This window comes from Equus asinus, chromosome 22, assembly GCF_041296235.1.
Source record: "Equus asinus isolate D_3611 breed Donkey chromosome 22, EquAss-T2T_v2, whole genome shotgun sequence".
NCBI classification, from domain to species: Eukaryota; Metazoa; Chordata; class Mammalia; order Perissodactyla; family Equidae; genus Equus; species Equus asinus.
The window spans coordinates 36,296,526-36,312,485 of NC_091811.1; the positions used below are offsets into that span (position 1 = coordinate 36,296,526).

At 38.6% G+C, this 15,960-nt stretch overlaps 1 protein-coding gene across 3 annotated transcripts in view; it reads right to left on the reverse strand.

The window, feature by feature from the left end:
• ITPR2 (inositol 1,4,5-trisphosphate receptor type 2) overlaps nucleotides 1-15,960 on the reverse strand; it is a 465,227-nt gene that overhangs the window by 255,952 nt on the left and 193,315 nt on the right. For all 3 annotated transcript variants that reach the window (XM_070494990.1, XM_070494989.1, XM_070494991.1), the window contains 2 exons: nucleotides 658-747; nucleotides 425-550 (listed from right to left, as the gene is read on the reverse strand). In XM_070494990.1, coding sequence (XP_070351091.1) covers nucleotides 425-550; nucleotides 658-747 — 216 coding nt within the window. The remainder of the gene's footprint in view (nucleotides 1-424; nucleotides 551-657; nucleotides 748-15,960) is intronic.

Sequence of the window (15,960 nt, forward strand, 5' to 3'; positions counted from 1 at the left end):
AACCTCAGATGACCCAAATTAAGGGACAGTCTTCAAAATAGCTGGTCTGTCTTCAAAAGTGTCAATGTCATGGGGGATTCAGGATGAGATTTAACCAGCCATAAGGACCAAACAGCAATTGTATCCGAAGTGGATCTTTCTGTCAAACAAGACACGACTGGGATAATGGGAGAAATGTGAACGGCGCATGAGGATTAGGTGGGAGTAGAGTGTCATGCTCTTCCCTGATTTGGAAGGTTGTCGTGTGGTTATGTAGAAGAATGTCCTTGTTTGTAGGAAATACACACTAAAGGGCTCAGGTGTGACGGGGCATCAGGTTGGCGACTTACTTTCACATAAGTCAGGGGAAAAAATTCTTCGTAACTTTGCAATATATTTGAAACTGTATCAAAATGAAAAATTAAAGAGAAAAGTAAGACCTAACCTTTTCATAAGGGATCTGCAGAAGATCCAACACCACCGAGTGAGCTCCCATATTTTTCAGTAATCGTTGATGCTGATTCCGACACTTTTTGTTCTGTACACAGAGCTTACTTAGCCTAATCAAAATCTTTAAAAAGAAGAAGAAAAGCAATAAGTATAACAAATATACTATGTTAGCAAAAATTCCTGCCACGCAAACATAAACCCATATAAAAGTATTTTACATCTGCTGACCTCCTTTACAATCCGGTAGTTATTGCTCTTATTGCTGTCAATCTGAGGTTTCTTTGTTCCATCTTGCACTGGACTTAAAATGTGTGATTCCTAAAATAAACATAAATATGTATTTTTATATATTTATAACTTTGTAATAAATAAATTTATTTTGTAATAAATACATTTTTTATTATTTTGATTTTATTATTCAACTTACATGTTTCCTTTGTACTTTTTTATCCCATAAAAAGTTCCTTGGCTTGAATGAGTTAAGCAAATTACCACTTCCCAATAACAAGCAAAATACAACATAAATGGCACTACCAATAGTTAATGAATTAAGTTAAAAAGGAAAAGTTATTACACATAACGTGACCAGTGTATTTTCTTACACTAAATATATCAAACATATCATGGCCTTATATTGCCTAAAGGAGAAGGAATAGTCAAAACCCAGGGCGTAAAAAGTATAATTTTATCATCAGGTATGAACTGCAAGGAAAAAAAGAGTGAAGGAGCATATCATAACAGCTGAAAAACACTTCAGGGATGGGAGGAAAGAACACCTTAACCCAGGAATTCTCTGCCAGGTTACCATGACATCTTCAAGAGTCACGACTTGGAGTGAACCAAGCATGCACAGAATCATGAAAATGAAGAGAGGAAAATAAAATTTAAATTTAAAATATTTTAAATTAATGAAGCTTGCTAAGAGGACCTGAAACATCAAAAATGTTCCATTCTAACAACCATTATCTGTAGCAGTACAATAAAAAACAAATATAGGGAGTACAAATATTTTAAATATCAACTACTGGAGTCATCATTTGAAAATAAGACCCAGTTACAAACAATTTAATACATGAACATTTATTAAGATTTAATACACACCTGGTACCAGACAATGGTGAATGGATCTAAAAGAAATAGAAGATATGAGCCTTCCTACAAGAAAATCACAGTCTACCTAAGAAAACAGGGGGAAATAGGAAAATAAGATTTGAACTGAGCAGAATTCACTATTCAGAGAGACAGAGAGGAATAGCGACAGCTTTGGACAGCTTTATGAAGGAGGTCAAGTTTAAGCCAAGGTCTTGAAAGACGAAAACTATTTAGTTAAGTATGAGAGACGTGTGGGAGGGTAGGGGGACACTTGTCAGGTGAAGAAGTCACCTTAGCCAAAGGGAAGGCAGAAAGAACAATTAAAACAGTGTGTAGAAAATGGCAGGAACTGACAGTGCACATTGCAAGAGAGTGGGCAATTAGGCAGAGCGGGGTCTGATTACCTCCCTAACTTATAATATTACAAAATTGTGCTTGGGATGAATGCCAAGTTCAACCTGGGTCAAAAAACACCCTAAACTTCTGACCATATTGATGGTGTCGGGCTCAAACAGTAAAGGGGACCCCAATCTAAGCTCAGGAAAAAGTAACAAAAATATATGAAGCCATTCAATACAACTTCATCTGTCCCAAACTGTTGTTCCTACTGTTGTCTGTGACAAATCACAAAATCAGTGTAAACCAAGAAAGAAAAAAATACTTTCCTTGCTAGTCAAAGAATTCTGATGAAAGGCTTCAAGCAGGAGAGTGACTCGATCAGTGCTGAGCCACCACCACACCTCAGTAAGCTCTGTGTTCCTCTTTGGCTTCTCTTCAGGCAAATACTGTCCAACACGAAGGCCCCCAGGCTGACCTCCACCTTAGCAAGTAACCTCTTCTCTCATTTTACTGAGTTTACGGAAATTCCCCTACAAGACTGTTCTCTTTTCCATCAAAACTTCCAGAATCATCCACAAACCTGTCAACCTTCCCTGCTGTGTCTCAGAGAAAAAGAATTTTTGGTGCATGGATTTTAAAACTCCATCTCCCCTGCCTCCTCTCCCTGCTTCATCCCTGTTGCTTGTGTATGCGCAGTTTCTACTCTCTACTGATTCTTTCTCATCTCTTTAGATAATAGGGCCAGGTTAAGGCTAACCAAGCACTTTCAGTGATACTGCCCATCCTGGGAAGTAGTCTTGCATCTCAGATTATCACCCTCACCATATTTCTCAAAAAGATAATCTATTCCACACTGCACTAACATTGCTTTACGTGCCAATGATGCATAATTACCAAAACCTCCTTCAATATCTCCTTCAATATTTAATTCTGTGGTTCACTACCATTTTCTTTAAACCCCACTCTCTTTGTTTTATTATGACATCATACTCTTCAAGATTACCTTCTACTTCTCTGACCAATTTGTCTCTTACTCAATAGAATTAGAAATGCAAAAAGTAAAGGATATGAACACTGAAAGCATTCTACATGTCACCATTAGATTCCAGGGTTGTGTCATCTATCTTAATAAATACTAGGAGGGAAATGAAACAGTTCAACCTTCACCCCAGATACATAAAAAAGAAAAAAGAATGTGAGATATTGTCTGCAAGACAATAAACACTAAATGAATCCTACAAAGTTGTAGAAGAGGGGCCAGCCCAGTGGCATAGTGCTCCGCTTCGGCAGCCCGGGGTTGGTGGGTTTGGATCCTGGGCACGGACCTACATACCACTCATCAAGCCATGCTGTGTCGGCATCCCATCCCATATATGTCATAGAGGAAGACTGGCATAGATGTCAGCTCAGGGCCAATCTTCCTCACAAAAAAAAAAAAGAAAGAAAGAAAAGAAAAGAAAAAAAGGTTGTAGAAGAAAATGTAAAACTATATATGTAAGTTAAGCCAGTGTAGAAGACGCAAGGAGCGCAGGTGGCTAACATGAATGGAAGATATTTAGATGGAAAAGGACTGGAAGTCAGAGAATGAGACAAACAGGGTTTGTATTTGACAGCAAAAATAATTTTCTGATGAGAAGTAGAAATTGCAAAAGCTACAAATATAATTAAATTTCCTTTCTCTGAGAACAAAGGTAGAGGTTGAACTTTTAAAAGGCCATGTTCATGGGGTTTTTTTCCTGGAAAAGAAGAAATATTAAAGAAAGCCAAGTTTGGATCACAAACCAGGATTAATATATTACCAAATCCAAAGATTGACAAAGCTCCTGAGGTAAAGAGGAGATCTTTCTGCTATATGTCAACTTTTGAAAAATCGGTTAAAAATATAGGCAAAACTTTGGCAGATATATTCAAGTTTATTTTTCAAACCATGACTTGAAGAAAAAGCAACTGTCTCGTTTTAAGAAAAGTAATCTCAGGCAAAATGTACTACATTACACGAAGTTACGCTCTTTAATTCAGCCCAGGGGAAGATATAGACAATGCTAACCTCTGTAAGTGAGGGAATTATAAAGAATAATTATTTTAATTTAACATTGCCAGCAGTCAACACAAAGAGGCAACACTGAAGATTTCAATAAACAGCTCCTTTTAATTTCAGAAAATAATTCAATGTAATTAAACTGAACAAAAATATTAACCCATAGAACATCTGGATGATTCCAAAGCAATAATCAGGGGAATTTAAGAAATATGAAAACTACATAACTACAGTTAGTTTTTGTTTTCTTACTTTGATGCCAAAAGGCTCCAAGTAAAGGTGCTCCAAGAGTTTTTCTCCAGGAAAAGCAGAAACTGATGATATTTTTTAGATCCTATAAAACTTTGGTCCCGAGAACAGAGCCACACTTGTAGTAGATATCCAAATTATCCTTTTGACAACAGTGATGAAGAATAAATATGGCCTTCCAAAAGTACTCGCACTTTATTGTAATTGCTTCCTATCATCTGGAAGAACTTGAATTCATTTCCTCTAATGGAATATGGGAAACTGCTTAGTTAAGTGATTTCATAGAAGCAGCTAGATTTTTAATTGCATATATATATACTGCACAGTATTTACTATAAAAGCAGTAGATTCAGAAACAATATAGCAAGAATAGTCTAGAAGGGTCTAGAAATTTCTAGAAGAGTCTAGAAATTGAGTGGGCAGCCAGGTTCTAGGTAGAGACTCAAAAAGTGTATAGCTAGAGAGGAGGTGGAGCAAAATGGCGGGGTGACCTGACCCGGGACTCTCTCCCCTCCAAAGTACAACAAAGGACTGGAAAAAAAAAAAAAGCCTGAATTTCAGCTAATGAACCCAATGCCGGGACTCAGAGACCTGCAGTATCAAAAGACAGAAGACAGAGCCCCTACTGCCGCCTCGGAGGAGCTGGAACGGGGTAAGAGAGAACATCGCTGGATCCCCTAGAAACCGGGATTGCTGTGCGGGTCCGGGAAGGAGCGGGGGAGGGGCTGCACGACCAGGGGATGGTCTAGGACTCCTGCTGCTGGTACAGTGGAAACCCGCTGACGGGGGAAAGCTTCCGTACGTGGGGACCCCATAAACACAGGGGGGAGACCAGAGAACAGAAGTGATCGAATCCAGATCGGTGCGCAAGAGAAACCGCCCCCGCCCCCGCCCCGGCAAAGCACACTGGGCGCGACATCTTACCCAAAGGCAGCGAGCTCAGAACACGTGGCTCTCGACCGCCATCTAGTGGGGACAGGTGGTAACTGCAACTGAATTCTACCACCATGCGAAAAAACTGCTCCTCTACCATCCAGCAATTTATAAAAGCCCCAGACCAGAAGGAAAACAATAAAAACATAGAATTAAGTCCTGAGGACTTGGAATTAGGTAAACCAAATGAAAATGAGTTCAGAGCAGCTATAATCAAAAAACTCAATGAGGTAGAGAGAAAGATAGAGAAACAAGCCGAATTCTGGAGTTACTTCACAAAAGAGATTGAAATTATGAAGAAGAATCAAACAGAATTACTAGAGATGAAAAACACAATGGCCCAGATAAAACAGAATACGGATTCTCTGAATGCCCGGGTAGACTCTATAGAAGAGCAAATTAGCATAATCGAAGATAGACAGGCTGAATTGCTCCAGACAGAGGAAGAAAGAGAACTAAGGATTAAAAGGAATGAGGAAAGTATTAGAGAGATAGCAGATTCAATGAGGAGAAAGAATTTAAGGATCATAGGAATTCCCGAGAACGTAGAAAAGGAAAATGGAGCAGAAAGTGTACTTAATGAAATTATAGAAGAGAACTTCCCAAATCTAGGGATTGAGGGAGAAATGTGTGTAGAGGAAGCTTTCAGATCTCCTAGATTTGTCAATGTAAAAAGACCTACTGCAAGGCATATGGTAGTAAAAATGGCAAAAAGGAATGACAAAGAAAGAATACTCAGGGCTGCACGAAATAAGAGAATTACCTACAAGGGAGCCCCTATCAGACTTTCAGCGGATTTCTCTGCAGAAACCTTACAAGCTAGGAGAGAATGGAGTGACATATTCAAAGCTTTAAAAGATAAAAATCTTCAGCCAAGAATACTCTATCCAGCAAGAATATCCTTCAGATATGAGGGAGAAATTAAATCTTTTCCAGACAAACAAAAGTTAAAGGAATTTGTAACCAAAAGTCCTCCACTACAAGAAATCCTCAAGAAGGCTCTCATACTGAAAAAAGAAAAAAGGGAGAAATGGGTCACAATCCACTGACTAGGGAGACTGATGGATAGAACCAGAGCAGGATAGCAAATATTCAACTATAGCATTAGGGTAAAGGTAAGGAAACTACCAAAGCAAGGACAATCTTATCACTCTAACTACAAATTCATAACACGAGTTGGAATAAGAAATGAAAATAATTATTTAGGAGGGGAAGAGCAAAGGGACTAAATTAGTCTAGCCAAAGTAAGTAAGAGACCACCAGAGAATAGACTATATTATACACGAGACTCTAAATACAAACCTCAGGGTAGACACTAAACTAAACAACAGAACAGAGACACAAAACATAAATAAGCAAAAATCTAAGAAACCCAGCATAAGAAATTGCAGTAGCAAATGGGTAGGATAACGCACACAGGAAGAGAAAAGCAGGAAAGCCAGATAATGAGCAACAGATTGACAGCTTTAAGTCCACATGCATCAATAATCACTCTCAATGTAAACGGATTGAACTCTCCAATAAAAAGACACAGAGTGCAAAATGGATTAAAGAACAAGATCCAACAATTTGTTGCCTCCAGGAAACACACCTCAGCCCCAAGGACAAACACAGGCTCAGGGTGAAGGGCTGGAGGACCATACTTCAAGCTAATAGCAAGGAAAAAAAAGCAGGTGTTGCAATTCTTACATCAGACCATGTGGATTTCAAAATAAGACAGGTAAAGAGAGACACACAGGGACAATATACAATGATCAAAGGGACACTTCATCAAGAAGAAATAACGCTTATAAATATCTATGCGCCCAACATAGGAGCACCAAGGTTCATAAAGCAACTATTAACAGACCTAAAGGAAGAGGTTAAAAACAATACAATAATAGTAGGGGACCTCAACACCCCACTCACATCAATGGACAGATCATCCAGACAGAAAATCAACAAACAAATAGTGGAGCTAAACGAAAAACTAAAACAATTGGACTTAATAGACATATATAGATCACTTCACCCTAAAAAAGCAGAATACACATTCTTCTCAAGTGCACATGGAACATTCTCAAGGACAGACCATAAGTTGGGAAACAAGGCAACCCTCTACAAAGTTTAAAAAATTGAAATAATAACAAGCATCTTCTCTGATCATAATGCTATAAGGCTAGAAATTAATTACAAGAAAAAAGCTGAGAAAGGCACAAAGATGTGGAGACTAAACAATACACTACTGAACAAGCAATGGATCACTGAAGAAATTAAAGAAGAAATAAAAAGTACCTGGAAACTAATGAAAATGATAACACACCATACCAACTCATATGGGATACAGCAAAAGCTGTATTAAGAGGAAAATTCATCGCAATACAGGCACATATTGACAAACAAGAAAAATCCCAAATAAGCAATCTTAAACTACACCTAACTGAACTAGAGAAAGAAGAACAAATAAAGCCCAAAGTCAGCAGAAGGAGAGAAATAATAAAAATCAGAGCAGAAATAAATACTATTGAAACGAAAAAGGCAGTAGAAAGGATCAATGAAACAAAGAACTGGTTCTTTGACAAGATAAATAAAATTGACAAACCCCTAGACAGACTTACAAAGAAAAAAAGGGAGAAAGCAGAAATAAACAAAATCAGCAATGAAAGAGGAGAAATAACAACAGACTCTGCAGAAATACAATGGATTATAAGAGAATACTATGAAAAACTCTATGCTAACAGAATGGATAACCTAGAGGAAATGGATAAATTCTTGGACTCTTACAATCTCCCAAAGCTCACTCAAGAAGAAGCAGACAATTTGAACAGACCAATCACAAGGAAAGAGATTGAAACAGCAATCAAAAACATCCCGAAGAATAAAACCCCAGGACCAGATGGCTTCCCTGGGGAATTCTACCAAACTTTCAGAGAGGATTTAATACCCATCCTTTTCAAGCTATTCCAAAAAATTAGGGAGGATGGAACACTTCCTAACACATTCTATGAGGCCAACATCACGCTGATACCAAAGCCAGACAAGGACGCCAAGAAAAAAGAGAACTACAGGCCAATATCACTGATGAACATAGATGCAAAAATTCTAAACAAAATTTTGGCCACCAGAATTCAGCAATTCATTAAAAGGATCATACATCATGATCAAGTGGGATTCATACCAGGGACACAGGGATGGTTCAACATCCGCAAATCAATCAATGTGATACACCACATCAACAAACTGAGGAATAAAAACCACATGATCATCTCAATAGATGCAGAGAAAGCATTTAACAAGATCCAACAGCCATTTATGATAAAAACTCTGAACAAAATGGGCATAGAAGGGAACTACCTCAACATAATAAAGGCCATATATGACAAGACCACAGCCAACATCATACTCAATGGGCAAAAACTGAGTGCCATCCCCCTGAAAACAGGAATGAGACAAGGATGCCCTCTATCACCACTCTTATTTAACATAGTACTGGAGGTCCTGGCCAGAGCAATCAGGCAAGATACAGGAATAAAAGGAATCCAAATAGGGAGGGAAGAAGTGAAACTCTCACTGTTTGCAGACGACATGATGTTATATATAGAAAACCCCAAAGAATCCATTGGAAAACTGTTAGAAGTAATCAACAACTACAGCAAAGTTGCAGGGTATAAAATCAATTTGCATAAATCAGTAGCATTTCTATATTCTAACAACGAACTAACAGAAAAAGAACTCAAGAACACAATACCATTCACAATCGCAACAAAAAGAATAAAATACCTAGGGGTAAATTTAACTAAGGAAGTGAAGGACCTATATAATGAAAATTACAAGGCCTTTCTGAGAGAATTGGATGATGACATAAGGAGATGGAAAGACATTCCAGGTACATGGATTGGAAGAATAAGCATAGTTAAAATGTCCGTTCTACCTAAGCAATCTACAGATTCAACGCCATCCCAATCAGAATCCCAATGACATTCTTTACAGAATTAGAACAAAGAATCCTAAAATTTATATGGGGCAACAAAAGACCCCGAATTGCTAAAGCAATCCTGAGAAAAAAGAACAAAACGGGAGGCATTACAATCCCTGACTTCAAAACTTACTACAAAGGTACAGTAATCAAAACAGCATGGTACTGGTACAAAAACACGTGCACAGATCAATGGAACAGAATTGAAAGCCCAGAAATAAAACCACACATCTGTGGACAGCTTATCTTCGACAAAGGAGCAGAGTACATACAATGGAGAAAAGAAAGTCTTTTCAACAAATGGTGCTGGGAAAACTGGAAAGCCACATGTAAAAGAATGAAAATTGATCATTCTTTTTCACCATTCACCAAAATAAACTCAAAATGGATCAAAGACCTAAAGGTGGGACCTGAAACCATAATGCTTCTAGAAGAAAACGTAGGCAGTACACTCTTTGACATCAGTATTAAAAGGACGTTTTTGGACACCATGTCTTCTCAGAGAAGGGAAACAATAGAAAGAATAAACAAATGGGACTTCGTCTGACTAAAGAGCTTCTTCAAGGCAAATGAAAACAGGATTGAAACAAAAAAACAACCCACTAACTGGGAAAAAATATTTGCCTGTCATATATCTGACAAAGGCTTAATATCCATAATATATAAAGAACTCTCACAACTCAACAACAAAAAATCAAACAACCCGATCAAAAAATGGGCTGGAGACATGAACAGACATTTCTGCAAAGAAGATATACGGATGGCCAATAGGCACATGAAAAGATGCTCATCATCGCTGATCAGCAGGGAAATGCAAATCAAAACTACACTAAGATATCACCTTACACCCATTAGAATGACAAAAATATCTAAATCTAATAGTAACAAATGTTGGAGAGGTTGTGGAGAGAATGGAACCCTCATACACTGCTGGTGGGAATGCAAACTAGTGCAGCCACTATGGAAAACAGTATAGAGATTCCTCAAAAAATTAAAAACAGAACTACCATGCAATCCAGCCATTCCACTACTGGGTATCTATCCAAGCAGCTTGAAATCAGCAATTCCAAAAGTCCTATGCACCCCAATGTTCACTGCAGCATTATTTACAATAGCCAAGACATGGAAGCAACCTAAGTGCCCATCAACAGACGAATGGATAAGGAAGTTGTGGTACATATATACAATGGAATACTACTCAGCTGCAAAACAGAACAAAATCATCCCATTTGCAATAACATGGATGGACTTTGAGGGAATTATGTTAAGTGAAATAAGCCAGCAAGAGAAGGATAATCTCTGTATGACTCCACTCATATGAGGAATTTAAAAATGTGGACAAAGAGAACAGATTGGTGGCTACCAGGGGAAAGGTGGGGTGGGGGGTGGGCACAAAGGGTGAAGTGGTGCACCTACAACATGACTGACAAACATTAATGTACAGCTGAAATCTCACAAGATTGTAACCTATCATTCACTCAATTAAAAAAAAAAGTGAATAGCTAAACAAATACTGGATCTGAATACAGCTTCCCCCAAATTTTATTTTGCATCAGGCAAGGAAAGTCTTTTATATCAATAGCGAAAATGATACAAGCAAATAATATTGTATGAACTATATGGTGACCTAAATATTGGCCCCACTTAATGGGGATCTGGCTCCTTAATTAAAACAAGGGCAATCACTCTTTTAAAAAAGAATTTTCCAAATCCTATGATGTAGAACCGCCTGCATCTGCAGCTGCATGATTAAAATAGCTCAGTGCCTGTCTTCTCTTTGCCCCCACCCAGCTGAAGTTAAAGGATGTCCTTCCTCAGCAATGTCATCAAGTCAACAAGACTACAAAGCATTCTGCTCACCATCTGTATCCCTGGCCTTTTCTTCCTGCAACCACTATTCAACTGAATCAGTGGCATCATTTACCAAACTCCCCTCCCAACTCCAGATGTCAAACGTCTTCATTTTCCCTTCCCACATCCCACCAAAACATGAAAAAAGAAATCTAATAATTAGTCTTCTATGCTTGATTTACAAATCAGATTATAACTTAGTTGAAGCTCTTCATAAGAAATGTGACCTCCTTCAAACAACTGAACGACAATCTCGCTGTGGGATGATGAGGTATTTTTTTCTCCCTCCCATCTAAGACTAACATCGTATACCAGTCATTTAGGAAGATATCTAGGGGATTACAGAATCACTAAAATCATCTTAGATGTACTTATCTGACCTTGCATGTGAAGAAATTTGGACCATTCATGGGGTCAAGGTTGACAGCTTCTGATTCCGTGGTTGGTGCCTAATGCTGCTTGAACACTAGGCCAGGGATCTACAGGGCGTCCAGCACTGCTGGCAGATAACTTCCCTCCAGACTCCCCTCACTCAGGCCCAAATCCCTTCCTTTCTAGAGGGTAAATACATACGCCTAACCTTACTCCAAACCTGTTTTCCTCTCCCTTTGTCCCAAGACAAATACAATATTGGCATTTTCTGACTCATTTGATTTTGTTTTAATTAATATTTGATGAGATTTAATCAGATGTCCTAGAAAACACCCCAAATGTTCTTGACTATCTGTAGCTCTGATAAATAAGGTAACAAAAAAGGGTGTGCCACTGGAGTCCTCTCTCTTTGCTTAGAGAGATATTACGAAAAACAGGAAATATACTGATGTTAGGTATGTTTAATGTAAACCAATAGTTGGTTTCATAAGAATGCAGGAACTGATTATAGTACAGCAATGTGCAATACTTTTTATATAATACTTCCTACAGTACTTTATATAATTTATATCATGTATATTAATATGTATTATAATATATTGTATAATATAATATATAACATGATAAAGGATAAGCAACCTTTCAGTCAGCAGGAAATGAAAACAGCCATATAGGGGCCAGCCCAGTGGCACAGCAGTTAATTGCACACGTTCCGCTTCGGTGGCCCGGGGTTCACCGGTTTGGATCCGGGGTACAGACCTGGCACTACTTGGCAAGCCATGCTGTGGTAGGCATCCCACATATAAAGTAGAGGAAGATGGGCATGGTTGTTAGCTCAGGGCCAGTCTTCCTCAGCAAAAAGAGGAGAATTGGCAGCAGATGTTAGCTCAGGGCTAATCTTCCTCAAAAAAAAGAGAAAGAAAGAAAGAAAACAGCCACATAATAGAGCCCTGAGAGACTGTCTGACACCTGATAATCACATTATGAGAAGGAAGCATCACTAGTCACGACCACATTATAGCACACCCTGGTGTGGCTGTGAGAAGGGGGTTGTATGTATAGAATGTGAGAGGAAGGAATCAGCCACTTCTTTAAGACACACTCTCTAGCAAGCAATCACTACAGAAATATTGATGCCTTGTGTAGTGACATATGTATGCTCTGATTTGAGTGAATCAACTTTAATTTCCTTGTAAGCCACTTGCTGAAGAAAAGAAACCATACAGGAACTTAGACTCCTCACTAACAACTTATATTAAATTGAGAACAAATGACAAAGTGAAAAAAAAGATGAGTAACATAGTAACTGTCCTTTATAACATGAAGGGAAATACTAAGTTTATGCTAAAATAACCTTAATTTTAAATATAGGCCAGAAGACAAGAAAGACTCTTATAGTGGAAGAAATTCGGGAGATGTAAGCATTACATTTAAAAATTTGCATTACAACCAAATAGAATGAGGATGTGTAAAGTAGCATTTGGGTCAAAACCAAAAAATTAGTTTTCAGAAGTGACACTCATCTGTAGCAATCACCTTCGGTAGCATTAGGTCAGACAATAAAGGACAGGGATACATAATGTCATATAAACAAGTAAAATAAATATACGAGGTCTGGGGCAAAAATAGAAAATAGAGACCAGAAAACAAATTCCATAAAAGGAAAATGCAGGAAAGTATTCTCCAAAATTAACGGATAGAAGTTCTTCATGCAGTTATCCCAGTGTCCCTCAGTGGTCAGATCATGGAGGAAAATTCTGTCTAAACCATTGGGACTCTTTCTGCACCCAGCCACGAAGTTCAGACATTCTACCAGTAACTTTTGTCAAGAGACAGTTCAAAAGTTTTGCTGAAGAAACAAAGTTTATGTAGAACTATTTTCCCGCTGTGCAGAATTGAAGTACTAAGACTTGGGAGAGCACAATTTTCGTTCAAGATATCCTTCTAGAGGAATCTGCCTCCTTGTCTGCTTGTTTCATCAAAGGAAAAAGATCAGAAGTGGTAGGCAAAGAATGAAAACCAGTTTTTGCTTTAAAGAGTAATGGGATGTGGAGGTAATAAAAAAACCATCAGACAAGGAAGTTGTGCCTAGAGAGAAGCCGAAAAAAACCAATGGAGGGAGAGAGAGAGTGGGAGGGAGAGAAGGAAGGAAAGAATTCAATTCATTCTTGCACTAAGATAAATCTGCAAACTAAAATTCAAATGCCTGTGAGGAAAGTGACTGCTAAGAAACACAAGCAAAAAACTCCATAATGAGATTATATCATCCCCAGTGAACTGCAAGCAACCAAGAAATCTTCTGAAAGGACTTTTAAATATAAGTATGTTTAAAATAATCGTAGAGATAAAGTAAGGAATAGCATCTCTCACACCAGGTGGACCCCTCTGTGGTTACCACATGCTCAGAATGACTCCACAGCATCACTCAGCAGGGATAAGGGGTAGCTTCACTGGGAAAGGGGAAACTACAAGCCAAGTGTCAGCAAGAGAAGAGAAGGCATGTGTCCCCCATCCGTCCGTCATCCCAGAGAGGTGGGGGTGCTCTGCTGAACACAGGATGGCTCTAGATTTCCAAGTAACCACCCCCCACCCCCACCTCGTAGTAACTACTTACAGGCAAGTTTGAGAGTAACCTATCAATGAAGGTACACCCAAACTTCTTGGGCACCAGACAGTCTGAATTTAGGTGCCTGTTGTTTATAGGATCTGGTCAGGAACACCAGCTATGGGGCCCATAGGAATTAGACTGTTCCTGCTGAGGGCTGGAAGCCCCAGGTCCCATGAGAAGCCAAATTACGGCACACAGCCTCTTAGAAAAGAAGACATGGCCCCTCCCCCTGGCCTCTCCCACCCACCCCCACCCCTGCAAAGAGTCCGGGCAGCTTATTATCCACACAACCCAGGTGAGCCCTTAGGGACATTTTTCAGTAAATTATGTTCCTTACATCACACATCCATTAATAAGAACAAAAAATTATGAACTAAAAACAGGCAGATATGAATCTAGAATGCATGGATATGAAAAAGAACCAATTAGAAACCCCGAAAATGAAAAAAACGGTGCTGGAAGTAAAAACTAGAGAGACGGTTTAAACATCAGAATTTAGATCAGTGAGAACAGTTTTTTTTAAAAGAAGCAGGCAACCCCACAGAGGTGGGTAGATAGATGTAGAGATAAATATAGATATACAGATATAGAAGCACAATCATTGCAAAGAAAAATTAATCACCACCAAAACACATAACAAGTGAGAACTTCTCTTAGAAGCACTGTGATGCCCACGTGCCTTGCTTCTCAACCCTTAATAAAGAGGTGGATGAACCTAAAGGGCAATCCTGACTTAACCCACTCGGATATGGTTTCCTGAGTTAATCCCTCCTTCCTATATTTAGAAGTGAACGCGTATTTGAATGTGATGAATTAGTAATGCTGCTGATATTGTCAACTTGTTATTCTCCAGCGCTTAAGCTTTCTGCAATGAGGGTATAGGCTTTTAATGCCCTGGAAGACAAGTTTAATAAAGGGAAACACTATAACATACAAGAGGGAATAAAGCTCACAGGTAGTAGGGATGCAATGGGCTTACCAGACGACCAAATCCATCCTATCCTCCTCCTTATTTATAAAAGTTCAGCTACAGTAGTGGGATAATTTTGGAACATATGCTGAGATTTGCTAGTATTAGGAGACAGATTGTCAATTCACACTTATTGCCCAAAGTAAACAGAACTTACCACTGAGAAAAAAAAAAAACATTTTTATGTTATTGGAAACATTTTTTATTACTAAAATGAAGAAGCACATTAATGTCATCTGGTCTTCTGATATCTAAGCAGGCACAAAGTTAGACCATTATGAGCTGTTTTAAAACAATGCCAATCATCCTGTGTTTAGAGCCTTTGTAAAGATTTACTAAACAACAAAGGATTATTATCTGTATTGGACTGCTAGAGTGCATGCTGCCTGCTACTGGCTGTTTCCATTGATATTGTGATATATTTCATCCTGTTTATAATAAATTGTCACTCTCTTTGGCAGTTGTTTCATGGTATAATATAGAGTATTAGGCTGTGTACAAGTTAGTAACTTTATAGTTTCTCACTTTTTTCTCCTTATATTAATCTATTATATATGCACCATTCTCCTGGCTTCTCGATGCACCTACTTGTGTACATTTCCACTGCTGCCTCCCTCGTTCACACTTACATAACTCCTCAACCTTGAATTTGGGCACGAGAATCCTAATTGGTCCCCATCTTTAGTCTCTTGTTCTGCTGATCCATCCTGGATTCTGCCAGACTAAATTTTCCAAGAGAGTATACTTACTTCCCTACCCAGGAATCCTCAAATGCTCCCAATTTCCAGCCACTTCAAACACAAATGACTTATCCCTGCTGAACTCTGCTTCTCTCATCATTACTCCTGAATACAATAGCTGACTAAATCCTCCCAATCCTTCAAAATAGTGAAGCCTTCTCCAAAAGTGAGGCCCACATGGACCTCTCCCTTTTCTGTACTGCACAGTTCTGAATTTAATCATACACTTTGTCATACTCTTTTATGCGTGTTCATTCTTTGAGAGCAAGAACCACATCTCAAATACTAGATTTGATTCCAGATATCAAACTTTAAAAAGGGAAATGTGAAATGCAGGCATGTACAAAGGCAAGTAAGCATGATGGCGAAGGGACTGCAATTACA